We start from the raw sequence: 26,286 nt of genomic DNA, 5'->3' as shown, positions 1-26,286 counted from the left end.
AAAAAAAAAAAAAACCCTCTTGGGTAGTAATTATTGTAGATCCCAAGTAACATGCTATTGTGATGTCAGTTATTATCCATGTGGACAAATATTCAACCTTCATTTTATTTTCTTTAAAGATTTATTTGTTTATTATATGTAAGTACACTGTAGCTGTCTTCAGACACTCCAGAAGAGGGTATGTGATCTCATTACAGATGGTTGTGAGCCACCATGTGGTTGCTGGGATTTGAACTCAGGACCTCCGGAAGAGCAGTCAGTGCTCTTATTCGCTGAGCCACCTCTCCAGCCCTCAACCTTCATTTTATGTTTAGTGTAACAACAATTTCTTTAGGCTCTCTATCAGCAAGGGGTTGTCTCTATGAGCTTCTGTGAGAGCTAGCTGTGTTGAAGTTTAAATAACTGTGTCTAAGTGATCCATAAAATAAAATTGCCTCCAACCCTTAAGCCCCTGGATCAAGGGCAGAAACTTCCTGAGATGTTGAGGGGGTGACGTGTATATGCGATGACAAACCACCTGCTTTTGCTCCCCTAAACAAGCTTGTGGGACTCAACTGCACTGGATGTGTTTGATCACAGGTGGGTGGAAGGGACGCAGGCAGGAAGTATGTTAGGAGGTAAGCTTGTCCCTGATTGGACCTGGTAGGAAATACTTAGCCTGGTGGGGTTGTCTTTAAAAACCCTCTGCAAAATGTGACTCCTGGCCACTCATGGGAGCCCAGGAATGGTCCTGGCCCGATTCCATCATCTTGGCCCAAATTTAATTCAAGCTTGTGTCAGATTTTTGCTCGGAAATTGTGGAAGTGGTCTTTCTCCGTCGCTTCTCAAGTTCAAGACCTCTGATTTGACAGCAGCATCACTGAATGAATACAGTAGCAGCCCGCTCTGTGTAGGAGTTGCCTTTCCCACAGAACTCGACGAGAGTTTCCAGAAAGCAATTTATAGTGCTAAGCAGATAGGAGGATAACAATGGCACGACCCAAAATATTAAGGTTTGCTCTTCTACTTCACCTACCGTGAAAGTTAAGCTTCATTCATGTATTGATCAGACAAGCAAGAGAAGAGAAATCCCTCCATATAAGGAATGACCAACACCTGGGGTACTATAAACAACCTTGGCTCATGCACTGTATGTCCTGAAGCTGTGCCTGGCTTAGTTTTCCTTATGAAGGGACCTTTGATATTGAGCTATTCTCACTCTGAGAGAAAAACAAACCACGTTGAAACCAAAATCAAGCAACAAGGAAACCCTAAGGCCTGGGCTGAGCTGGCTCACACTGAAGCAATGGAGCCTTTCTGCTGCTCCCAGGAACTGTCACTGCCTGGGCCTCTCTCTGCATCAGGGCTGCTGGGAAAAGGGCCCGGGGCCTGAGAGCTTGGGGTTCAGTGAGCTTGCTTAGGAGAACAGGAGCAGAGTGGATGGCTGGAAGCCAAACCTGTGGGTGTATTAGGCCTGCCCTGCCCATGCCCGGGCCTGACAGAAAATGCTTACTCATTCATTCTCTCTCTCTCTCTCTCTCTCTCTCTCTCTCTCTCTCTCTCTCTCTCTCTCATTTTTAAATTACCTGACAGGGATTTAATCTTATTTCATCTTCCTTTTTCATGAGCTCTATGAAAACCCACATTAATTCCATTTTATCACTTAAGCTTATGAACACTTAGCAGTGAGAGACCCAAGTTTCCTGCCCCAAATTTCTATTTTAAAAATAACTCTTCTTACCTTCCTTGTGGACCAAGCCATTAGGTGTCAGTTGTCAGGGACCCTGCAATCTCCAAAGGCTGGCAGACAACGGATCCCCATAAGGTAAAGACATTAATATACCTCCGAATGTTGCAATTTATCTATTTCTGGTGACCAAGGGCACTTACAGACAGCAGAAGCTCAATCCAAAGACAAGGAGAACACATTTACATTATTGAGAGTAAATAAAGATCAGCATCCACAGTATGTAAAGAGCAACAATGAATCAATAGACAAGACACACGGCAGGTGCTTCCCAGAAAGAGAATAAAATGGCTACTAAGAAAGACAAACCAACTAGTCTTAGGCTGCAGGCAGGACCCACTCTAGCAGCCTCATTTAAAGGTACCAGTGACCAGCAGGATTCGGTTCTTATGCTTGAAAGGGATGCTGTTCAAAAGTTCCCTGGGAGCTCTGTGAAGCACCTGTGGGTGTCAGCTACTGGGGAGGAGGGAGGAGTAGAGCTGGAGTGTGGGCCCCAGTGTCCCAGGATCCCTTTCAGTGGGGAGAGATGGCCCTGAACCTCAGCATGGGCCCTGTCAGTAACCTCCGCTGACCTTCCTCTTTCAGAGCAACAGTGGCCAGAGGCCACGGGTCAGTCTTGAAGTCCTGTCCGAGTGTTCTAGAGAGCTGTGTGTGTGTCACGACTTTAGGCAGCCCTGCAGGATCCATGGTAACTCCTTCCTGGGCATAAGGATTCTCCTACCTACACAACCACCAACGTGGGGGAGTTGAGCTGTGCCCGTGTGCAGCAGATCACCCCATCTGGGCTTGTTGAGGTTACACACCTCACGGACCCTCACACGAATACCCAACTGTCCCCTAGTGCCTGCTGTGTGCACTTCTGCCCTAACTGCTTCTGGCCTGGGTTGTATTGCTGGGGGGACTAGAGGGGAGAGGAGAGTCTGCAGCTTACAGAAGGCCTGGTCCCTGCAGATGAATCCTTTCTCTGGGCTCAGTAGGCAAGTCCATTGACATTCATTGTTTCCCAGAGTGACCTGTGGCGGGACTGTTCTTCTGTTAATCCTTGGGACCTTAGGAGAAGGGATACAAATTGCATAAGCAGGCTCTGCATCTCCCAGGCCCCAAGCCTCCTTCCACATCTCCAGCTCAGACCCAGCCTCAGGAACTGTCAGGTGACCTGAGACCTGCCCAGGACAATCTCTAGTCTCACTGTGCCCCCCCCCCAGGTCCCTATGATGCCCCTGCATCTGCAGGATGAAGGCAGCTCAGGGTTTATCTCCCCCTAGCTCTCTGAGCAGCCAAAGGTTCTAGGGTGGCCTGGCAGAATGCTCAAGTGACACAGTGTGGCTTAGAGTAGCAGCTCAGCTGCACTCAGCCTCAGTTTCCCCATTCCTAAAGCTGGCAGCAATCCCTACCTCAGGAGCCATGATGCTGAGGGAGTCTGTGTGCTTTAGCTGGGTCATGTTCTTTTTCTCAAAGACTGGGTCCCAGTGGGTGTGAGTGTGTGGTCCCCCTGCCTCAGATCAGTGAGGTTCAGGTAGTGTGAGGTTAGAGTCTGAGTGAGTGAGTGAGTGAGTGAGTGAGTGAGTGAGAGAGACAGCCTTTGGGAGAGCATAGGAAGCCATCAGGTGACCCAGTGCAGCCCTGGAAGTGTAACTTAGTTTTTGATGCCTCAGTTTCCCCACAGACTGGCTGGTTACAGCAACACCTGAGCCATCCCTCAAGAAGACCCTGAAAGTGTCTGCCCTGGGGTGCCCCACCCTCTCACCTTGGCCATCCTTATCACCCTTGGTCTCTGTGACCCTCGGACTCCGTGCTACTGTAGGGTAATGTTCAGGGACCTCAGAGCACCCCGTACGGCTCCTGTGAACTCAGGGGCTGGGTGCAGGCTGTGGGCCACCAGCTTGTCCAGAGCTCCGGCTGGCGTGTGGAACAGGTCCATGCTGACCGGTGCCCTCAGGAGAGTTTTCTTTCTCCCTGGGCTTCTTGGGGTGCTCCTGAGGTGACAGTGGGTGTGTTGCCTGAGTCACCTCCCTTGAACTAGCTCCTTCACTTTTCTTCTCCATGCTGAGTGAGTCCCTCTCTTCCCAGCAGCTCAACCCAGGGTGTGGTTGAGATTATCTGTTCATAGCTCTGCTCTGCAGCTGGACAGGGGACTCTGCAGCTGGACAGGGGACCTAGAGGGTGACTTGGGGGTCTTAGACCTTGTGACCTGGACTCTCCCCGACTCAGGCAGACTTGCCAAGGAGGTTGGCCACATTCGGATGAGTGACACTTGTTTAGATGCATGGGAGAACATGGAAGTGATCCAGATGAGCTGGGCACAGTGACAACTATATAGTGCCAGGAACAGGGGCTGAGGCAGGAGGATTGCTTTAAGTAGAAGCCTATCCTAGCCTCTGTGGCTGAGATCCTGTCTCACAGCCAGTCTATAACAGAGGACCTCCCTCATAAACAACAACAACAAGGATCACTGAGATAGCTCAGAGGGCACAGGTGTTTGTCACCAAGCCTAAGTTTGGTCCCCAGGACCCACGTGGTGGAAGGAGAGAGAGCCGACTCCTACAAGCTGTCCTCTGACTTCACATGACACACAGGACATAAATGTCATAGAGTATCTAAAACACGATTGGCTTGATCCTCCCCCAGATCTGCTCAGGACCCTCAGCTGGCCACCTGCCCTCCCATCCCGGCACTGTGGGAGGGGCCTTCAGCATCCCAGTTCCCTCAGGCAAGGTCAGGATCCACCAAGGAGCCTCTGCTATCAACCAAGCTATGAAGACTATCTTATTTGGTAAGGGTGAGCCTCTGACCTGAATGACAAGGCCATGGCTTCTGCTTCTTCAAAAGAAGATCCCTCCCCCCAACCCTTAATTCTCTGGATCTTTTTTTAAAATTATGTTTATATTTTCTTCATTTACATTTCAAATGCTATCTGGAAGTCCCCTATACCTTCCCCTAACCCTGATCACAAACCCACCCACTCCTGCTTCCTGGCTGTGGCATTCCCCTGTACTGGGGCATATGATCTTCGCAAGACCAAGGGTCTCTCCTCCCATTGATGGCCGACTAGGCCATCTTCTACATATGCAGCTAGAGACACAGCTCGGGGGGGGGGGGNTCATATTGTTGTTCCACCTATAGGCTTGCAGACCCCTTTAACTCCTTGGATACTTTCTCTAGTTCCTTCATTAGGGGCCCTGTGTTCTATCCTATAAATGACCTTGAGCATTCACTTTTGTATTTGCCAGGCACTGGCATAGCCTCACAAGAGACAGCTATATCAGGGTCCTGTCATCAAAATCTTTCTGGCATATGCAATAGTGTCTGGGTTTGCTGGCTGTTTATGGGATGGATCCCCGGGTGGGGCAGTCTCTGGATGGTCCTTCCTTCTATCTCAGCTCCGAAGCCACCTATGAGTTGTGGCTGTAACCATGAGAGAGCCTACGTGATAATTTCCTCAGTTTTATGTTCCTTGCTCTCTTCACTGATTCAGGACTGTGCGTGTGCAAGTGTGTGCGCATGCGTGTGCATGTGTGTGTGTGTGCGCGCACGCACACTTGTGTTTGCCTGTGCTTGCTTTCCTATTTTTAGGATCTCATTGCTGGGAAAAGATACCAAGACCATGGCAATCATATAAAGGAAAATACATAATTGCTGCTCTTACTCTTTTAGAAGTTTAGTCTATTACCCTCATGGAAAGAAACATAGTAGCATACAGGCAGACTTGCGGTTGGAGACAGAGCTAAAAGTTTATCTTGATCTGCAGGCAGAGGGAGACTGTGCACTACACTGGGTGGAGCTTGAGCATAGGAGACCTCAAAGCCCATCCCCACAATGACACACTTCCTTCAACCAGGCCACATCTACTCCAGCAAGGCCATTCCTCCTAGTAGTGCCACTCCTTACCATTCTTTTTTTTTGGGGGGGGGGGAGGTCAGAGGCAGGCAGATTTCTGAGTTTGAGACCAGCCTGGTCTACAGACTGAGTTCCAGGACAGCCAGGGCTATACAGAGAAACCCTGTCTCGAAAAACAAAACAAAACAAAACAAAACAAAAAAAGGCGTGCGCCACCACGCCCGGCTCTCTGGGAGCCATTCTTATTGGATCCACCACAATTGCCTTTCTCTTCTCAGTGTAAGAGGAAGCTGGGAAAGATGCTGCCCCCACAGTCCACCCTGGAGTTGCTCACAGTGTATGCCTGGGAACGTGCATATAATGTCGCCAGGTTCAAAGGAGCCGAGGGCTTTCAGTCTTGGAATTGGTCACCAAGTCCACGCAGCTTCAGATTCACTTGAGAGTGTATCTTGGCATCTCCTTCAATTTCCTGAGCAAACAGCTCAAAGAGCCAGGTAGTCTTTCCCCACATGGCTCTGCTCCCCAGTATGTCGGGATGCACGCCTGTGAAAAGGGAGAGGTGGGAGCTCTGTGTCTATGGAGCATCTCTTGTTCTGAGCACTGTTTGGCTGTGACCTGGTTGACATGAGGCCCTACAGCCCTGGGAGGCAAGGGTGGGCTGTCCTGTCTGCATAAGGAGACCAAGGCTCTGACATGGTCCAGACTAAAACAGCAAAGGAAAGATGGAGTGGGGACTGAGATTTTTTCCAACAGTGACAGCATCCTAAGAGCTGTGACACACCAAAGACCTGTGGTGGACAAATGACCTGTAAATAATAGAGTACTATGTCACCTTAGGGAGTGACATGTCCTGATCCTGTATTGTGTTCAGTTTTCCCTCAAGACCAGCTGGATCAACTCTCCTCATGTCACAGTTCAGAGATCCTGAGGGACCTGCCCCAGGACACACAGCTACCAAAGGGTAGAGGATTTGAACCCAGGCCTGGCAGGCCATGTCCAAGGATCCCTCCAGGCTTGTGTATGCTGTGGGGCAGGGACTCTGGCCAAATGTTGGATACGGGTGCTCTGCAAGGGGTCTCCTCTGCCTCTCTGCACCAGTACCTGGTGCCCTGGCCAGCTGGTTACCTCTCTGAATGTTTCTCTGCAGGCCAGTGATCCTGGACCAGTCTGACCCAACAAGAAACAATGCTGGTTCCAACCCACTGGGCTCATGGCTGCTGAAAATGGAAGCTGAGGCTTAGCTGCAGTGCTCCTGCTGCAAGAACAGGGATGGTTCCCCAGTGAGCTCCTGGGATGTGCCAGTGAGACCCCGTCATCATCCTGTCCCCTTGCACAGAGCTTTGGTCCCTCCATCTATTTGGAGAATATTCTCACTGAGACGTGGTCTTTTGCTGAAGGTCTTCACACTCCTGTGCAGGGCAGCTGCTTGCTTTGTGTTACAGCCATTTAGCACCATTCAGAGGTTTCACAGTGTGTATGCATATTGCTGTTAAATGTCTAGGCGAGTATGAAGCCACTTTTCTTTAGTAACAATACAAGACTGAGAAGGAAGAACAGCAGAAACTGCTTCTGATGATTCACGCCTCCTGGTTCAAAACCTGCTATGATGAAGGTCTGAGAATTCAAAGAAATGCCTGCAGGTAAACCATCCCCAGAGTGTCAGGAAGCCCAAGAGCCTGAGGTGGCAGATGCAGGTCTGATAAACACAGCCCCGCCCTTCCTGAGAAAGAGGAACCAGCTATGGATATAAGGGGCAGCTAGCAAGGCTGCAGTCAGCAGACGCTGCTGGCCTCAGGATGATGCGCGGTCTCAGAAGCACCCTAGCTTGTGAGCTGGACCAGTTCATAGAGGATCGCATCCTTGCTGAGACCAGGCTCCTTAATAAGGTCAGAGCAGACATTGACTACATATGTGCTTTCCTGAACGAGAGATGCTTCCAAGGGGCCGCCCACCCTGTGAGGGTCTCCAGGGTTGTCATGGTAAGTCCCATTAGCCTGAGCTGACCAGGATGGGGGGGGGAGAGGACTCTCAGAAACCAGACTGCAGTCCTTAATGGGATGTGAGTTACCTACCCGCTCTGTGCCCAGTGTCCTCATATACACCCCAGCTATGGCACAGGGCAGAGGACAGAGCAGAGACCCCACTGCTGGATGACTGGACTGATGGAAGCTCATTGCCCATGTTTCCATCTGTCCCATGGGATTGTATGACAGCAGTCCCTGCCTCAGTCACTGAGAAGGCTGCAGAAATGTCATGTTGTTCTGTGTTAGTGATTGTGCTCAGCATTTTATTTAGGGAGGCTCTGCACATTATCGTTTGTTATTGTCTCTAACATTTCCTTTGATGGATTCAATTCTCTTAGTTTTAAATTTTGTTCTGTGGCTTTTTTACTATGGTTATGGACTATCTTCATACAAGCACAGCGTACTTACTAGCATATTATCCTCATTATTCTGCTAAGGAAAGGGGCCAAGACAATAGTTTCATGTCTGTATTCACCTTCTACCACAATCTTCTCCCACCTGCTACCGTCCTTGACCCTCCACTGTGACCTTCCCCAGAGGGTGTGTAAAGCTAGAACTAGATTCCACATGAGAGAAAATGTGCTATATTGTCTCTCCCCATTACTCTCCCCCTAGGTTCTCTCTTCATTTAGCACTCCCCCCCCACACACACACATAATTACCTTCAATCCCATGCCCATGCCCATGCCCAGGCACATTTAAATCTAGCCTCCGTGGACAAACACAGATGTTTGACATTCTCAGTCTGACTTATTCCCAGAAGATGAGGCAATCTAGAACCTTAATGGTTTTTGTCTTTTGTTTGCTTGTTTTTAACATAGATTCCCTTTTCACTCTTCAGGGCTGACTAGTATCCCCATGCCAGCTTTCTCTACATCCTTTATCCTGGTTGTTGGGCTCCTAGACTTTTCAACTTCTGGACCGATAGGGCAGCTTCCACACTCCCTTGCCAGTCTTTCTCATCATTGTCTTTCAGAGTGGCTCCTTTGACAGTGACTCAGACCTGAAGGACACAGCAGAGGTCAACATCACAGTCTTTTTAAAAGGTCTCACGTGTTTTTATGAGGTGTATAAGCGTTGGGAAGAGGTCCTGAAGGAAATTAGGGGACAGCTGTGCGAACTACCAGGGGAAGAAAGGTTTCAATTGCATTATGAAGTTCAGGATCTAAAGACCTACAACCCCGTGTTTCTGACCTTCAAACTGAGCTCCCCTGAGCTGCAACAGGAGGTGGAATGTAGAGTGTGGCTAGCCGGTGAAGTCCTGGGTAAGTCAGAAAGCCTCGGGGCCTCAGCTTGGCCTTTCCACCTGACTTCATCCTGCCTTCTGTCTGTCTGTCTGTCTATCTGCCTGCCAGTCTCTCTCTGTCTCTGTCTGCTTCCCTCTCCCTGCCCCCTGCTTCTTCTTCCCCTCCCCCTCTGTCTCTCTCTTCCTCCCTCTCTCCTTTCCCCTCCCCCCTCTCCTTTTCCCCATCCCCCTCTTGTCTGTCCCTCCCTCTCCTCTCCCCCTTTCCTTCTCCTTCTCTCCCTCCTCCTAGTCTCTGTCTCTCTCTCTCTCTCTTTGTCTGTGTGTCTCTCTCTCCCCTCTATCTTTCTGTTGCTCATGGATTCCCTCCTGCATGGGGGTGTCGCAGCATTTTGATACATTGTGTCTGAGTTTGATCTGGATGGAGGTTATACACCTCAGGAGCCATCCATTCTTTTGAGACCTAATCTCTCCCTGGTTCAGAATTCACCAACTAAGCTTGACTGTCTGGGCAAAAAGCCACAGGGACCCTCCGAGTCTCCACCTCCCCAGCCCCGTGGTTACAATCCTACCCTCACCACTCCCTGTCCCCCCGCCCCCGAGTCCTGGGAGTCTGACATGGGTCCTCATGCCTATGAGACATCTGCCCAGCCCATACCTTCTATTCCTGAACTGAAAACAGTCTACCCAGAGTATCTCCTTAAAGGCAATCTGTGGAGGAAGCGTATTACAATTTTGGGAGTGAGAATCCATCACAGAAGGACATTAAGTGGGATGCTGGCTCAGTTATGGGATGGGGGCATCTTAGATAATCCCCTCTTGGCATACCAGTGCTATTTCTGACAGACTATGGATTTGGTCTTTCTAAGCATGAGGAAGCATAGAGCTCCCTGAAAATTAATAATTCGCGAATCTTCTCCCAAAAAGAATGGGAACCCTCAACCCTGTGCAGAGAGAGGCCCGTGGGAGCATTTGTGAAGGATGGAGAAATTCTCAGAGGAAACTCTGTCACGCTTGAGAAATCCATACACTCAGCCAGTGGCACCCAACCTCCTACATGCACGTGTTATACCATTACACATTAAAGGTTCCTCTACATGAAGAGCTCACACTAGGCCTTTCACACAGTGTGTCTCCAAAATGACAAATTGCCCCAATCTACCCAAAGAAAACCTCGAACAGCCATGAAAGACCAGTATGGGCTGGGGCAGTTAGAGAATACGTGAGGCTTTTCATTTGGGGGGAAAGCACAGCACCCCCTGCTGGCCACTGTGTGAACTGCTGCCGTCAACTTAGAGACAAACCCTTGGCTTAGGGGAGCCATGGAAACCATCCAGAGTCTCAAGCAGCAGGGACTGAGAGGGCCAGCCTGGGAGTAGGACCAGGGCAGCCTGCTGTGGGAAGCTGCAAGAGGCTTAGAACCCTGCTCTGTGGAGTGGGCTCAGAGGGGGTGACCCGGAAATGAGCTGGGAGGGCAGAAGCCTGCCTTGCTCATGGACTGAGGTGTGGTGAAGTCATGGCCTTATGGGGAGCGATGCTTGCTCTAGACAATCTCTGCTCTGTTCACTGAACCCCATAGACAGTGATTCTCACCCTAGAGAGAAGGAAGATCCTCGGAGCACGGTTGAGCCTATACATGAACAAAACTTCCTTTATAGATGAACCGAGAAACAACCAGCAGAATGACATTGAATGCTACCGTGCAATCTACCCCAGCCTCATCGATGAGTGCATCGAACTGGACAAAGAACGTGATGATTTGGACATGGAAGGTAGTTTCGCCCTGAGCTTCACGGAGCTCCAGAAAAAATTCATGAGTGGTCGTCCCCCCAAGTTGAGGAATCTCATCTGTCTGGTCAAGTACTGGCATCAACTGGTAAGGTATCTGGCCCAGTCCCTGTGGGCCCTGTGTGTACAGAGTATGGATGCCAGACAGAGATAAGAAGGTCTAGTCCGTTTCGCTGGCTATGACATGGTAGCTTTATCACATGACCAAGAGCACCTTGGGAAGGAAAGGTCTCACTTGGTTCCACCTCCCAGTCACAGCGCATCACTGAGGGAAGTCAGGACAGTACCTGAAACAGAGACCATGGAGGAATTCTGCTCACTGCCTTCATCTCCATGGCTCACTCAGATTGCTTTATTACAGAGCGCACACACCCAAGACATGGCACCAACCACGTTCATCACTGATCATGAACACGTCCCCACAGACTACCCTAAACCAGACTGGATAAGACATTGTCTTAAGGGTATCCCCCTGCTTGATGACACTAGCTTATGTGTCGTTGACAAAAACTCACGTTACAAAATACCCACCCTCGGGTTGATGCTCTCACACACACCTCTACTGTACCATAACCTTTCCCTTCTTGATTTTTCCCTAAGATCTCATGCCATTATCACATCATAAAGTACAACATAGCTTTAAAGATTTCAAACTTATTTAAAACTCCAGACTCGAGATTAGTCTCTCAACTGTGGGCTCACATAAAATTAAGAGCACAAACTAAATACTTTCTTATTCCAAAAGGGAAGAATTAGGTCACCATCACAGTCGGATTAAAACACAACCAAAGCCCAGCAGAGCAAAGGCTCAGTATCTGATACCTGGGGCTCACAGTTCTCTGAGCTTCTCTGGCTCTGCCATCCACAGCACACACAGCAGGTCTCGGGCTCAGGCCAGCTCTCTTCTCACATTGCTCTGTTCCTGGCAGTCGTCTCCTGCTCAGGGCGAGTCCAGTATCTCGGGGTCTCCACTGCCATTGAGGCTGCACTTTCACCAATGGCTTCTGGCCTCTCTCAGTGCCAGGCCTCAGCTGCTTCCCATGACCCCTCCAATCCAGCAGGCTTCATGGGACTAAAGTCTTACCACCTGGGAGACCTCTCTGCAATTCCAGACCTCTCTGTGACTTGCCAGCTTGATATTCAGTCTTGAACTACAGCTTTGGGGCCCCTGGACCACAGCTACCGCTTGCTGACCACGAGGAGACTCTTTTCAGAAGATTGGCCTCCATGGTGCAGGTTTCTTCATAATCAGAGTTGATTTTCAGCCTCGGCTGATGAGAAATTACTGATTCTTAATCCAAGCACAGCACACAGAAAGCCCAGATGGGGTCCTTGCTTTTCTCTGAAACTTCACTCCAGCCTCTCTCCTCTGCCTGCCTCTCAGCGCTCCTGTCTTCTAAGTTCCCACAAACAGCCTGGTAGGCTCTCAGTTCTCAACAGCTCTCCAACCCAACGTTCCAGAATCCTTTCTCAGTCCTCCCAAGGAGCAACAAGGCGGGTCAGTCCCAGCAATGCCCCTCCTCCCTAGGAACAATGTCTGTTCTAGTTTGCACAGGGGTGAGAAAGAATATGGGGGAGGATAAGCGAGTGGATGGGATGCAGAAGTGGGAACAAGAAAGAAATGGAGAGGGGGACAAGGGAGCATGATGCTCTTTGAGGAAAGGGAAGGGGAAAGAGGTGACCTGGGAAGATGGAGGTCTTTCCATGCTTGTTCTAACTGACTTCTTCCAGGGTGATCTCAATCATCTCTCTCTTCAGCCACATCTATTTTCATTGTTTTCTGGTTGCTGCTTCACCTCTATCTTTGGATTACTGCATCTTTATTTGGCAATATTTCCCGTCCTTCTCCCTGGTATCCACTACTTGCCATTTTGAGCTACTGTTTCTCCAGACTTGTGACTTCTCGTTATTTTCTGGGTTTCTCTAATGTGTTCGCTGGCATTTGTAGAGGTGCGCCTGTTCGTGGGGACACATGTCTTTGTGTGTGCTTGTGTGTGCCTAAGAACGCGGAGGCCAGAGAGTGAGGGCAGGTTCTCAGGCACTCCCCACCTTGTCAACTCCGCCAGGGGCTCACACAGGACACACAGTGTGCAGGATCAGCAGTTCCGGACCGTCCTGCAGCCGCTGGAAGCCCCAACTCCATCACCTGACGCTGAGATGATGAGCTGGCTTCCTCATTAGCTTGGCCCATGTTTAGGATCTTACCTACACTTTGCAAGGTTGTTTGGGGTCGGGGCACCTTATCCACTAAGCCATCTTCCCAGTTCCTGCAGAGACCATGAAAGAACTTACACAGTGAGCATTCCTTATGTCCCGCCCCCACTCTCATTCCTGGCTATCACAAATGGTGTTCTGTTTCCTCCTGGGCTTGTTCGTGAGTGTGTAATCATTGTGGAGCACAAGGTGGACATCTCAGCCACTCAGCTCTTCACTATAGCATAGGAGGGGCCTGAGACGAAGTGACTGGGCGTGGCTGTGTGATAATAACCCTATTGTGACATCATCAGGTGGCAGCTGAATTGAGCCTGTGAGAAGTGTCTCCCCCACACCAGAGCCCCATTTTTTTTTTCTCATGGCCTTTCTCTTGTCAGTGTTTGGAGAAGGTGGGGAAGGCTGTACCCACACGGTACACCATGGAGCTGCTCACAGTCTATGCCTGGGAGCACGGGAGTGGGGTTGCTGATTTCAACACAGCCCAGGGCTTCCGGACCGTCTTGAAACTGATCACCAACTACGAGTATCTTATAATCTACTGGACAGTATATTATGACTTGCGAGACAGAGAGATCCACGACTACCTGCGCAGACAGCTCCAAAAGGACAGGTAGCTTGTCCCCACATGACTCTGCTCCTCGTGGCTGTCAAACTGCAATCCAGTGAAAAGGGGGAGGTGGGAGCTCTGTGTCAATGCAGCATCTCCTGTATTCGAGACTGTCCTGCGGTCACCTGATTGAGATGAAGCCCCAGAGCCCTGGGACGCAGGGGTGGGCTCCCTGTCTGCAGATGAGGAGACCAAGGCTCTGACATTGTCCAGACCAAGCAGCAAAGGAAGGGGAGGACATGGAGTGGGGACTGAGATTTTCCAACAGGAACAGGGTCATTAGGGCTGTGACGCACCAAAGACCAGAGACGGGGATCCGGGACACACAGCGAATAAAGGGTAGAGGATTCAACCCCAGCCCATCTAGGTCATCCCCAAAGATACCCCCAGGACTGCTGTATGCTGTGGGGCAGGGTCTCTGGCCAAACTTTGGTAGGGATTCTCTTCTGGGCTCCTCCCCTACCCATGTGCAGTAGAACTTGGAGCACTATCCAGTTCATCAGTTCATCTCTGAATGTTGTTCTGCAGACCAATCGTCCTGGACCCGGCTGACCCAACGAGGAACGTGGCTAGTAATACGATCAGTGGCTGGGATTCTCTGGCACAGGAGGCTGAGAAGTGGCTGGATTACCCATGCTTTAGGAACATGGATGGTTCCCAAGTGAGATCCTGGGTAGTGCTGGTGAGACCCTGTGTCATCATTCCTGCCCTCTTGCACACAGCTTCGGTCCCTCCGTCTATTTGGAGGATATTCTCACTGAGACGTGGTCTTTTGCTAAAGGTCTCCGCACTCCTGTGGAGGCCAGCTGCTTGCTTTGTTTGACAGCCATTGCAGTGCCCTTCAGAGCTATCATGGGCTGGCCACACAGCTCAGTGGGTAAAGGCACTGCCAACACTGAAGACCTGGCTTTGATCCCTAGAACCCATATGATAGAAAGAGAGAACAATGCTCCAATATTTCCTCTGACTTTCTTCTCTCTTCTGCTACATGGGTAGACACGTGTGCACACATGTACATCCAAGCACACATTCTGGAAAGCTCATACAGTTACACACACAAAACACTAACACACATTCTTCTCATACTCACGTGCTCTCACGCACACAGAGTCACACACACTAACTCTAACACATGCGCAAGCCTATGTGCACATGCAAGTACATGCGTGGATGCAGAAACACACACGTACACACTTACACAGAGACCAGAAGGGACAGACAGGCTGTAGGATAAGAGAGCTGATGCCCCTGGTTCAGGGACACTCAGCTAGTGAGTGATTGGCGGGGCTGGGTTCCCGTGGACTCTGAAGTCACCATCAGGTCCATGGAACAGCCTGTCCTGCCTGTCTCCCTGTCGTGTGGCCAATGGAACTCAGTTGGGCTTTGTCACAGCACAGAGGCACAGAGGGACCCTGCACTTGGACCTCTCCCCTCCTGGGGCAGGGCCTGCCTGATGCTAGGGACCCAGTGATGCCATGTGCGCCCTCCAGATGGCATTTAGCATGGATGCAGGGGTGCTCGACCCGTACCCCAGGGCAGGATGGGAATTTGATGGGTGTGGGAGTGGTGATTGGGAATGGAGGAGGGGCGTGTCAGGCTGCAGTGGCCTTTAGTTCTGACCCACAGCAGACAAATGTCTATGCCCTGTTTGGCATCTGACTGATCTGGCATTGAGTGGGGGGCACCTCAGCCATGAAAAGGTCCTGGTGACTAACTTCCCAACCTGGGACATGCCATCCCTTCTACTGAGGGGCTCTAGTTGGCTCATAAAAGGTGTTTACCTCAGAGATCATTTATAATCTTTCCATGTGGGAAGGTGAACTACTGACGTGACTGTATGTTTTCCATTCCAGACGGAAACTCCTGGGCTAAAGGAAAAGGTTAGATATTTTTCTTTGGGTTTTGTTTCTTTTGATGTGGGTTTCTGCTGTGTAGCCCAGGCTGGCCTGGATCTTGTCATCCTCCAGCCGTCGTACTGTAGTGCGGGACATAGGTTCTAACCATGCCCTGCCTTCCCTTCCTCCTCAGGTGTTCAAGAATTGCACAAACTGGGGGCGTTACTCAATGCCTGTAAGCCCTTGACCCGGAAAGAACAGGAAGCTACCCAAGGCCCCACTGAGGGAGGGTCCAACCTGTGGTCAGACACCAGGTTTCTGACCCCTGCCTGCATAGCCCTGCATCCGGTCCCATCACGGACAGCCTTCCTCACAGCCTGCTTTATCTGCCTTGTCCTAACCTGTGGTCAGACACCAGGTTTCTGACCCCTGCCTGCATAGCCCTGCATCCAGTCCCATCACAGACAGCCTTCCTCACAGCCTGCTTTATCTGCCTTGTCCTCTTGACAGTGTTCTCTGGGAGAGGAGAGATTCAGAAGGGGAAGGGAGAACACAAGCTTGAATTGCATCTGTCTTCCTGGCTGGTTCTGCCCAATGTCTGATCAACAATAAACCACAGGAAGCCATGAGTGTGAGTGTGAGCTCTGAGGAATGGATCCATAGAAGTGTGTGTGTGTGTGTGTGTGTGTGTGTGTGTGTGCATGCGCTCGTGACTTCAGCTTTTAATGCAGGATGGCGTGGGGTCCTTCCAGGTCTCATCTTACACATACACACAAGAGAGGAACCCTTGGTTTCTTCTGCCCATGTCCCCAAGACAAGATTCTAGCCCTGCCCTATCTGACACAGAAGCGGTTTCCTGGTCACACATGGACATGGAACACTGAGACTGTGGCCTGTGCACACAGGGTGCACTTGAGTGGCTACAACATGTGGGCTGGGGTCCTCCCATAGGTGCAGGGAAAATAAAAAGTGCCCGGAATTTTTGACACATGTGACTTTGAAACAGGGTCACTGGTAGTGACCACCATCTATGACACACTGGGTTAAGTCACTGTGATTGTTGGCTTCCTTCCTCTTTTTTTTCTGAGACAAGATTTGTAATGTGACATATGCTGTACTGGAACTCACAGGAATCCTCCTGCCTCAGTCTTCCAAGTTCTGGAATCTTTCTGTCTCTCTTTCTCTGTCTCTCTCTCACAAGCACACACAGACATACAGTCACATACATAGGTGCAAACACGTGGGTGTGTACACATGCACACACACACATGCACGCACACACACAATCATACACATACACACCCACACCACCCTCTTCACAGAGACCCATGGTTTCACTGATCAGTGTTGTGTCAGACTCAAAGTCTCCTCGTGTGCTCTCTCCTCATGGACATCCCAAGAGAACTGCTTAGCCATGATGATCTTGGTGGTTGACTTGGCTCTCTGCCACTGAGCCACACACACCTCCACTTGTATCAGACACCAGGCAAGCCCTTCCCTGCTAAGTCATACCGGCGGCTGCCATATTTGATCCCAACGATCTTCACCTTTCCATCCCCCCATGGAGAAATGGGATGCAGGCATGACAGATCATGCAAGGAATTACATTAGTGTGGGGGAGATGAGGGAAGACATGATGGGTCCACAGCTTGGCAGGGGACCACGGGCCATTGTTTATTAGAACCCTGTGTATCTGGGGGTGTTTCAGAAGGGCAAGACTGGCATCATGGACGAGCATCACTGGGTCCCCCAACAGCTCAGATAAAGTACAGGGGGAGTGTGGTTTGTCCTGTGGCACAGGGGACAAGCATCCTCTCACACATGGGGACACTCCACATTCAAAGATCTTACACCAGACCTGACACACAGTGTGTCTCCAAAATTACAAATTGCCCAAAGACAACCAGGCACACCCCCCTGAATGCTGTGGGGTTTGGGGAGCCTAGAGAATACTTGAGGCTTTACATTTGCGGGGAAGCACAGCACCCCCTGCTGACCGCTGTGTGAACTGCTGCTGTCAACTTAGAGACAAGCCCTGGGTTTAGGGGAGCCATGAAAAGAGTCCAGATTCTCAGGCAGCAGGGACTGAGAGGGCCAACCTGGGAGTAGGACCAGGGCAGCCTGCTGTGGGAAGCTGCAAGAGGCTTAGAACCCTGCTTGGTGGAGGGGGCTCGGGGGGGGGTGACCCAGAAACGAGCTGGGAGGGCGGCTCCTGCAGAAGCCTGTCCTGCTCATGGACTTCCCCAGCCTGTGACAGCTTTCCAACTGGGATTGGCTCCACCCCAGAAAGACTACCTTTGGGACTGGAGGCGTGTGGGTGACAGCCCAAAAGAGGACCCCAGCCACAACCCTAGCCCAGGTGACTGGGCACAGAAATCCAGAATAAGCCCAGGAGCGCCCTGGGCCACTGCGTGACTGAGCATGTCTTCAGCTTCACCAGTGATTTTGCCCTGTGCCAGCATCCTAGCCTGATGGTGTGGCCTGCTGCAACCACAGACACACACCTCTCTAGTCTACTCAAACATGTGTGTGCACACACTACCACACCAATTTCATACCTGCTACCTATCTACTTTATGAGCACACTGGACACACCGCACACACACCACTGCCATATCTTGTTACTCTCAGGACCTGGACAACCCTCACCCCCATCCCCGCAAAAGAAAAATCCATATGATATGAAGTTAGGCACTATAGAAAATCATTCCCTATAGCACAGTGTCTGGGGAGACAGCTCAGTGGATAAGGGCGATTGCTGATCAAGCATGAGGACCTGAGTTCAAATCCCCACACCCACCTAGCTTAGTGCCACACACTGACCTGTACTGCCAGTCCTATGGGTGGATAGAGACAGAAGAATCTCTGTGGCCTGCTGGATGCCCACCAAGCTTCCGGGTCACAGACAGACTCTGCCATAAAGGGAGGAGGTGACAAACTATAAAGGAAAACATCCTATGTCCCCATCTGCCTCTAAACATAGATGTAGAATTCCTCACAGACAGACAGACAGACACACACACACACACACTACATACAACATGAACAAAATATGACAGGGACACTGTAAGCACAGATATGATATATAGATATGATGTACAGATATGACATATTAATATGATATATAGATATGACATGGATATGATATGGATATGACATACGGATATGATATACAGATACGATATACAGACTGCTTCACAGTAAACTTTGACACCGGCAAGAGTGTACACAGATGACAAGTACCATGCAGATAATTCTGGATACAAGAATGCGATTGGTTGTAATGAGATGACCATGCAGCTCTCTTGTGTACTGGTTCCTGCCATCACTGTCTGCAGGCTTGTGAGGATGGAACTGCCCTTGGACCGGTTGGTGGAATGAACTTTTCAGGGCCACATGTTTTTGTTTTTTTGTTTTGGTTTGGTTTGGTTTGGGTTTGGGTTTTGGTTTTGTTTTTGAGTTTTTCGAGACAGGGTTTCTCTGTGTAGCCCTGGCTGTCCTGGAACTCACTCTGTAGACCAGGCTGGCCTCAAACTCAGCAATCCACTGCCTCTGCCTCCCGAGTGCTGGGATTAAAGGCGTGCGCCACCACGCTTGGCTTGTATAAAGTCTTGAGGTGTGGTGGGGCACATGGCTGTATGGGCAGTTGTGCTTGCCGTGGTAAAACTCTGCCCTTTCCACTGAACCCCATGGCCAGTGGTTGTCACCCCAGAAAGACTGGGGAACCTTAGAGAAAAGTTAAGGTGTTAACTTTTGAATGAAATCTCCTTTACAGGTAATGTCTGCTTTTACAACAAACCTGACCCCCCAAATCCACGCCAGTCTCATCAGTGAGTGTACCTCTAAGCCCAAGGCTCACTGCGTGCCAGCACATTGGTTTCTTCTATTCACACTAATGTTTTATGTTTTTGTCAGTGGGTATGGCACACAAGTGTTTGTACAGGCTGGAGGAGCCTGACCCTCTACAGCTGGACTTACAGATGCCTGTGAGCCACCCAGCACAGGTGCTGTGAGGCAAAGTCAGGAGCCCTGCAAGAGCAGTGAGTGCTTTTAGCCACCAAGCAAGGCATAAGGCGCACGCACGCACGCACGCACGCACGCACGCACGCACGCACGCACGCACGCACGCACGCACGCACGGGCTGCTGTAGCTGATTGGACTTGGCTTGCAAGTTGAGCACTTACTTCCCTGACGGAGCCAGTTCTTTACATAGTGCCCTCTTCTGGCCTCTGTGGGTACTGCATGCACACCCAGACGGAGAGGTTCATGCACCAGAGAGAGGAAGATGGTCACTTTTTTGATGATCTCTATTTTGCCTGTTTCTATTTCTCTATGGTTTTTTTTTTCTTTGCGGACTTCTGCTGCACATACATTTCTGGGCTGGAACTCACAGGAATCCTCCTGCCTTAGCTTCCCAAGTTCTAAAAAAATACAAATTCCAGGCACTTCTTATTTTTCCTGCACTGTCTGGGACCCCAGCCTGCACGTTGTAGTCACTCCAGTGCACCCTGTGTGCCCAGGCCACAGTCTCAGTGTTCCACGTCCATGCGTGGACGGGGAACCGCTTCTGTGTCAGATAGGGCAGGGCTAGAATCTTGTCTTGGGGACCTGGGCAGAAGAAACCAAGGGTTCCTCTCTCATGTGTATGTGTAAGATGAGACCTGGGGGGAACCCTTCGCCATCCCGCATCAAAAGCTGAAGTCGTTTCTTTCTGCTCTCTTCACTGCTGACTGTTTGCTGCCTGGCCCCAGGTGGAATGTATAACAAGTGCTCATTAATGCATCCAGTTGAACCATGCATACACACACACACACACACACACACCACTTCCTCCACCCACCCCTCCACCAATAACAACAACAAAACCAAAAGTGTCAGGACCCATCTTTGAGAAGCTAAAAACAAGCAGGGGATCTTCCTGAGGTGGTTCCACCATGGACTGGAAAACTGTGGTGGTCTTGATCTTCCAGGTAAGGTGGAAAGGGTTACATTTGAGGAAAGGGTCCTACCATTAATATGCTCTTTCTGTTCTTATTAAACATATATAACAATCAATAGGTATTAGCCCAGGCTTTTGAGCAGATTTCTACAGAACAAACAAGGTGTTCTGATTTGTAGTGATGCAATATTGACAAATAGATGACTTCTTAATTCTTAATGATGGTCCTATAAGAATTCCTAAAATTATACTAGTAATTGTTAACCCCTTCATAATAGGACTGTTATTAAAGCCCTCTCAGATAGGAAAATTGCAGTTAGAACTCTGCCAGTTTCCAAGTGTCATGAGTTAATTGTTTCTGAGATTAAAAACTAGGCATTTATATCTTAGAACAAATTTCAAGAGGTTGTAGAACAGTTAACAAAAGGTCAGAAAAAGGGAACTAAAGATTTATTGTAGGTGCTAGGACAAGATAAAATATTGACTCTGGTTATCTATACAAACATCAGTGATAACTTAGTTATGATCTTTAGCTCTCCAGGAACCTGTAGAGTTACTGACAGATAATGAATGTTTTAGATAATTACTCTTGATGGATATGCATGTAAGCATCTTTGATCATGTGATTGTGTATTCTGAAAGACATATACATGCTGAGGACAGAGAAGAAGAAAAGAAGGAGAAGAAGGAGAAGGAGAAAGAGAAGGAGAAGGAAGGAGGAGGAGGAGGAGAGGAAGAAGAAGAAGAAGAAGAAGAAGAAGAAGAAGAAGAAGAAGAAGAAGAAGAAGAAGAAGAAGAAGAAGAAGAAGAAGAAGAAGAAGACAACCACCTTTTAGGAGAAGAACTTAGACATAAAGATTAAAATCACTTTTCAAAGTGTCTCTTTTTATTCCTGCAATTTTAACTAGCAGATTGGGAGAGACAGCTGCCTAGTTCCTGAAGAGATAGAACAAAGGCGACTTTGCCTGGTCCCCTGCTGTTTTATGATGAGGTGCTAAACCCTAGAGACTTGCAGTTTCTGGCCTCAGAGGAACTCAGACAAGCAGGTCAGCTACCGCTGCAAAGTAACTTAGACTTAAGACAAGTACATATTATTTAAAGGCAACTCTAAATATCTCCCAAGACCAAGTCTTGCCCCCACCCCGGCTGATGGTCTCCCCATCTTTGGCTTCCTTCAAGAGAGAACCAGAACCACTCCTGGACCAGGCTAACCCTCTGGCACCTGAAACAAGGACTTTGACGAAGGTAGGTAGATTCTCACCAGGGTCTTGCAAACCCCTCCGCCATACAGAAAACGATGATGCTTAGCTCTGAAGCAGAAGAGATTGTTTGAAAACAACTGCCCTTGGAGGATGCTATATACACTTGTCCATCTCTTAAAGACCATCTTTTTTAAAAAAAAAATCCGGAAACATTTCTGATTTAATGAAAGCACAGGCCGAGGTTGACCACTTCCTATCTGCAAGCTGTACCCACTGCAACAACCTCAGGAGGCCAGAGGTCAGAATCATACTTATCCAGGGAAGAAACCATTTAATCCAGCAGGCCTGGCTCGCAAATGCTATTCACGTAACAAGCCCGGACATATCAGCAAGCAATGTTCCAATAAAGCGGGAGGCACCATAGATTTTAATACTCCTGACCCCACTCCAAATGAAAGTCCAAATAAACCCCTTTCTTTGTGCCCCCACACACTGTTGTCTGAAAGGATTTCATTGGGAAAAAGAATGCCAATCTTGCTTTCATAAACATAACCTCCCTGGGCTGGTGAGATGGCTCAGCAGTTAAGAGCCTTGACTGCTCTTCCGAAGTCCTGAGTTCAAATCCCAGCAACTACAAGGTGGCTCACAACCACTCGTAATGAGGTCTGATACCTTTTTCTGGTGAGTCTGAAGTCAGCTACAGCATACCTATGTATAATAATAAATAAATCTTTGGGCTGGAGCGAGCAGGGACTGAGCGAGTGGAGCTGCCCAGAGCAAGTGGGGTCAACCAGAGGGAGGTCGACCAGAGCAAGCAGAGGTCCTAAAATTCAATTCCCAACAACCACATGGAAGCTCACAACCATCTGTACAGCTGCAGTGTACTCACATAAACAAACAAGCAAACAAACAAACAAATCTTTTTTAAAAAATGGCCTCCTTTATCTGGTGCTACTGTAATCCCTAATAATACAGGAATCTTATCAAACCAGGGAAACTGGGTGAGGGACCTACCTCAGGCCCCTCAAACAATAGAGGTAATTCAACAGCCTCAGGCAACCAATCCATTAATCCAAGGAGGCCTATCCAACAGCTCCAGCAGGCAACCAAGCCCCAGGCAGCCCAGGACTGTGGCTTCATTCAGCCTTCACAAAAATATTTACTCATGACTCCATCCTCAAACAGGCTATCTTAAAGATCATAAGGAAACCTTCCTCACACAAGCAACATTTGCATAACAAGTAGTTCTGGTGACAATCGTTATTGTCCTTCAGATGCTGAGGACCAGACCTTTTTATAGCTGTCTCAGGATTCGAGCCCCAACTTTCGGAATTACAAGCCTTGCTTCAATTTAGAAATTTTCCTCTCTCTATTGGACACATTCAAGTTCACTCTAGACGTCCTGGGCCTGTGCATGAAGGTAAGGGTGAAATTTAATTCCTTGACAGAAAAGGTTGCTTCTTATATTGAAGGCTACTTAGCCAAGTCTTACAGCACCCAGAGAAACTGCTCCTGCATCCCAACGAGCTGCCAGCTCCCCTTGGGAGTTAGTCCCTGATGAGCCTGTGTCCTTGTGATTTAAGACCAACAAAAGTTACATACCTCCTGTCTTTTGGAAAGTTAGACTTTAACTCTTGTATGTGTGGACTCTTATCTCTCGTTGTTATTTGTGCCTTTGCCTAACCTGGGAGAGCTTTCAAAGATACACTATAGGATCTGTTTCATTATTTTATAACCATGGGTACGCCGAGGACTTAAAATCAGACACCTTTGTGTAAACTTAATAAGCCCTTTAAAAATCGGTGTTAGACTCCTAATTCCTCATATTCCACTGACCTCCCCTTTCGTTCACAGGGAAAGGCTATTGTGGAATGAGCTCTTCAGACCTTAAAAGACATAGACGTCTAAATTACAAAATAAGATCATAATCATTCCTCTCTTTATCATACTTTACAGAATAAAATATATGTCCCTTTTTAACCGTTTCAAGCCTCTAATAAAAATAAAGACCTACTAATTGAAGAATAAAAAATAGACACACTACCATCCTGAAAGGTCTTTCAGATTACAGCATCAGGCTACACGTTCAACAATTCAAACAGAGACAAAAAGCCTACAAGCTTGACCAGTTGGGCAGATGGGAGAATCCCACAGCAAACATATTACCAGAATAAGTTTTAAGGATGCCAGTGTTGTTCTTTTAAAATAGTTGCTCAGCTGGCAGGACCTTGCTTCTCCTGTTAAGAGCGCAAGGGACTTAAACTTCATGCCAGACCAGTGACTGTGACCCTGGCCCTGAGGTTTGGCCTCCCCTTAGAGGCATGCTCTTTGATGTGGAAATGGACCTGCGGCCAATTGCAAATCAGGCTTGTCTCCTTTTGTCATGGGAATGGCACCTAATTGGAGGCCAATCTCCTGTGAATAAACTTTAGCAGAAACTTTCTCTTCAACCCTAAACTTCACTCCAGTGATTTTCTTTCTCACAGTTTCTAACAAGCCTGGTTAGGGTACCCCTTATTTCGGGCAAAGTTTAGGTGGGGCTCCCTAGCCAAATTCGGTTTTGTGTAACTTAATATTTCCCAAGCAAGTTTATCAGCAAGTCTATAAGCAAGTTTATAGCATCCAATTTACCACTTGAAGTTCCTCCGTTGTCATCGTTACTGGGAAACTGTGCTCAACCAAAATAGGGACACCCAAAACACCTCTCCCTCACACTGAGCCCTCGGTGGTAGTGGTGGTGGGATCACTGCACCCTTTTATTTCAGACTAAGGAGATAACATCAAAACAGCAAGGGATTTATTCGGTCATTTTAATATAATTCTGACACAGTTTTATGAGATAGCTACTGGCTTTCACCAAAGATCTTAAAAGTTTCCAGACCACCTGCTTCTGACACTGACAAAGAGAGCTATCACACGGAGCTCTGTCACAGGTCCCAGGAGAGACTCAAGGGATGATTGACAGCTGCTTCTACATGGGGCACATCCTCAGAAGCTCTGGGATGCTCAATGCTGCTGTTCCTGCCTGGTGTCTCCAAGCCCCTTTCCTTCTGAGACACATGCTCCGCCCATCATACTCCTTTGTTCTACACAGGTATGTTTCTGTTTCTGACCAATCTGTCAATATGTTTTCTTTTAAGATTCTCCTTCACAATGAGGATTATTAAAAACATAATCTGAGGGCTGGAGAGACAGTTCAGCAGGTAAGAGCACTGACTACTCTTCTGAAGGTCCTGAGTTCAAATCCCAGAAACCACGTGGTGGCTCACAACCATCCGTAATGAGATCTGACGCCCTCTTTTGGTGTGTCTGAAGACTGCTACAGTGTACTTATGTATAATAATAAATAAATCTTTCGGCCCGAATGAGAAGGGCTGACCGGAGCGAACAGGATTAACCAGAGCAAGCAGAGGTCCTAAATTCAATTCCCAACAACCACATGAAGGCTCACAACCATCTGTATAGCTGCAGTGTACTCATATACACCAAATAAATAAATATTTAAAAAATTAATCTGAACAAACAATAATGGTTAAAAATCTCAGTTTACTAAATATGCCTTATGTATGATTATGTGTATGTAGACTATAGTGCAATTATGGTTTGGATTTTTTTGGGAGGGGTTGGTTTTTGCATCATATAATCAGTACCAAATTAACTTCTTAGCAAATATTCATGTAAACTAAATTGATAACTTGGTCCAACTCCATTTTCTTCATAATAAAGCTAAAATTAACAAATAATAATGATGATAAATAGAGGTGGTTAATAGTCCTGAATCTTTCTTGGAGACAAATAACATGAGTGTTTAAAAAAATGTTTGTTGTTTGTTTTTTGTTTGTTTGTTTGTTTGTTTTGTTTTTTGTTTTTTTGTTTTTTTCTAGACAGGGTTTCTCTGTATAGCCCTGACTGTCCTGGAACTCACTTTGAAGACCAGGCTGGTCTCAAACTCAGAAATCCGCCTGCCTCTGCCTTTCAAGTGCTGGGATTAAAGGCGTGTGCCACCACCACCCGGCTACTGTTTAATTTTTTTAAAAAAATTAAAACTGGATCTTGTGTCTCAGGAGGAAGAGATATTAGTAATCATACAAATCTCAGTCAAACTGTCATTTCGCTGGTCACTATTCCATTTCTGGTTCCATAACACAGTCACCATAAACTACAGATTAATTTCACTAATGTTCCTCGGGGTACGTTTCTACTATTGGGCACTTGCCCTGTGTTTTAGTCAGGGTTTCACTGCTGTGAACAGACACCAGGACCAAAGCAACTCTTATAAAAAACAACATTTAACTGGGGCTGGCTTACAGATTCAGAGGTTTAGTCCATTATCATCAAGGTGGGTGCACAGCAGCATCCAGGCAGGCATGGTGCAGGCAGAGCTGAGAGTTCTGCATCTTCATCTGAATGCTGTTAGAATAATGACTTCCAGGCACCTAGGATGAGGGTGTTAAAGCCCATGCCCACAGAGACACACCCACTCCAACAATGCCACACCTACTTCAACAAGGCCACACCTCCTTATAGTGCACTCTCTGACCCAAACATATACAAACCATCACACCCTCCCTTTAGATAAAATTAACATCTGTTTGTGTCTTTAAATGCCTTTTATATGAAAACGAATATGTTTGTAAATACAGACTTCTAAAGAATTTTTTTTAAACCACTTTAAAAAGAAACAAAAGAATACATGGTTTCTTAAGCTCCTACACAGAGGCTTCTAAACACCTGCCATCTTCACCGCTCCAGCTGTGCCTGCCTGAAATCACAGGTTAATGTTATATTCCTTCGTAAAAGGGGGAGACAGGCTGGCCATGTCAGCTGAATTATATGAACAAATGGACAGACCAGGGGAAAAAAATAAAGC

General features: G+C 48.2%; 1 protein-coding gene across 1 annotated transcript in view; it reads left to right on the top strand.

Moving 5' to 3' along the window:
* The window catches only part of LOC110313137 (2'-5'-oligoadenylate synthase 1A-like), a 59,552-nt gene extending 36,261 nt beyond the window's left edge, over window positions 1–23,291 (top strand). Inside the window, exons 3-6 of the mRNA XM_021187164.2 lie at window positions 10,489–10,706; window positions 13,210–13,442; window positions 13,968–14,166; window positions 23,271–23,291. Coding sequence (XP_021042823.1) covers window positions 10,489–10,706; window positions 13,210–13,442; window positions 13,968–14,166; window positions 23,271–23,291 — 671 coding nt within the window. The remainder of the gene's footprint in view (window positions 1–10,488; window positions 10,707–13,209; window positions 13,443–13,967; window positions 14,167–23,270) is intronic.
* The last annotated feature ends 2,995 nt before the right edge of the window (window positions 23,292–26,286 follow it).

Source organism: Mus pahari, chromosome 23 (genome assembly GCF_900095145.1).
Source record: "Mus pahari chromosome 23, PAHARI_EIJ_v1.1, whole genome shotgun sequence".
Classification (NCBI taxonomy): domain Eukaryota; kingdom Metazoa; phylum Chordata; class Mammalia; order Rodentia; family Muridae; genus Mus; species Mus pahari.
Note: the sequence above shows the minus strand (reverse complement) of the source record. Positions and strands in the feature narration are given on the sequence as shown.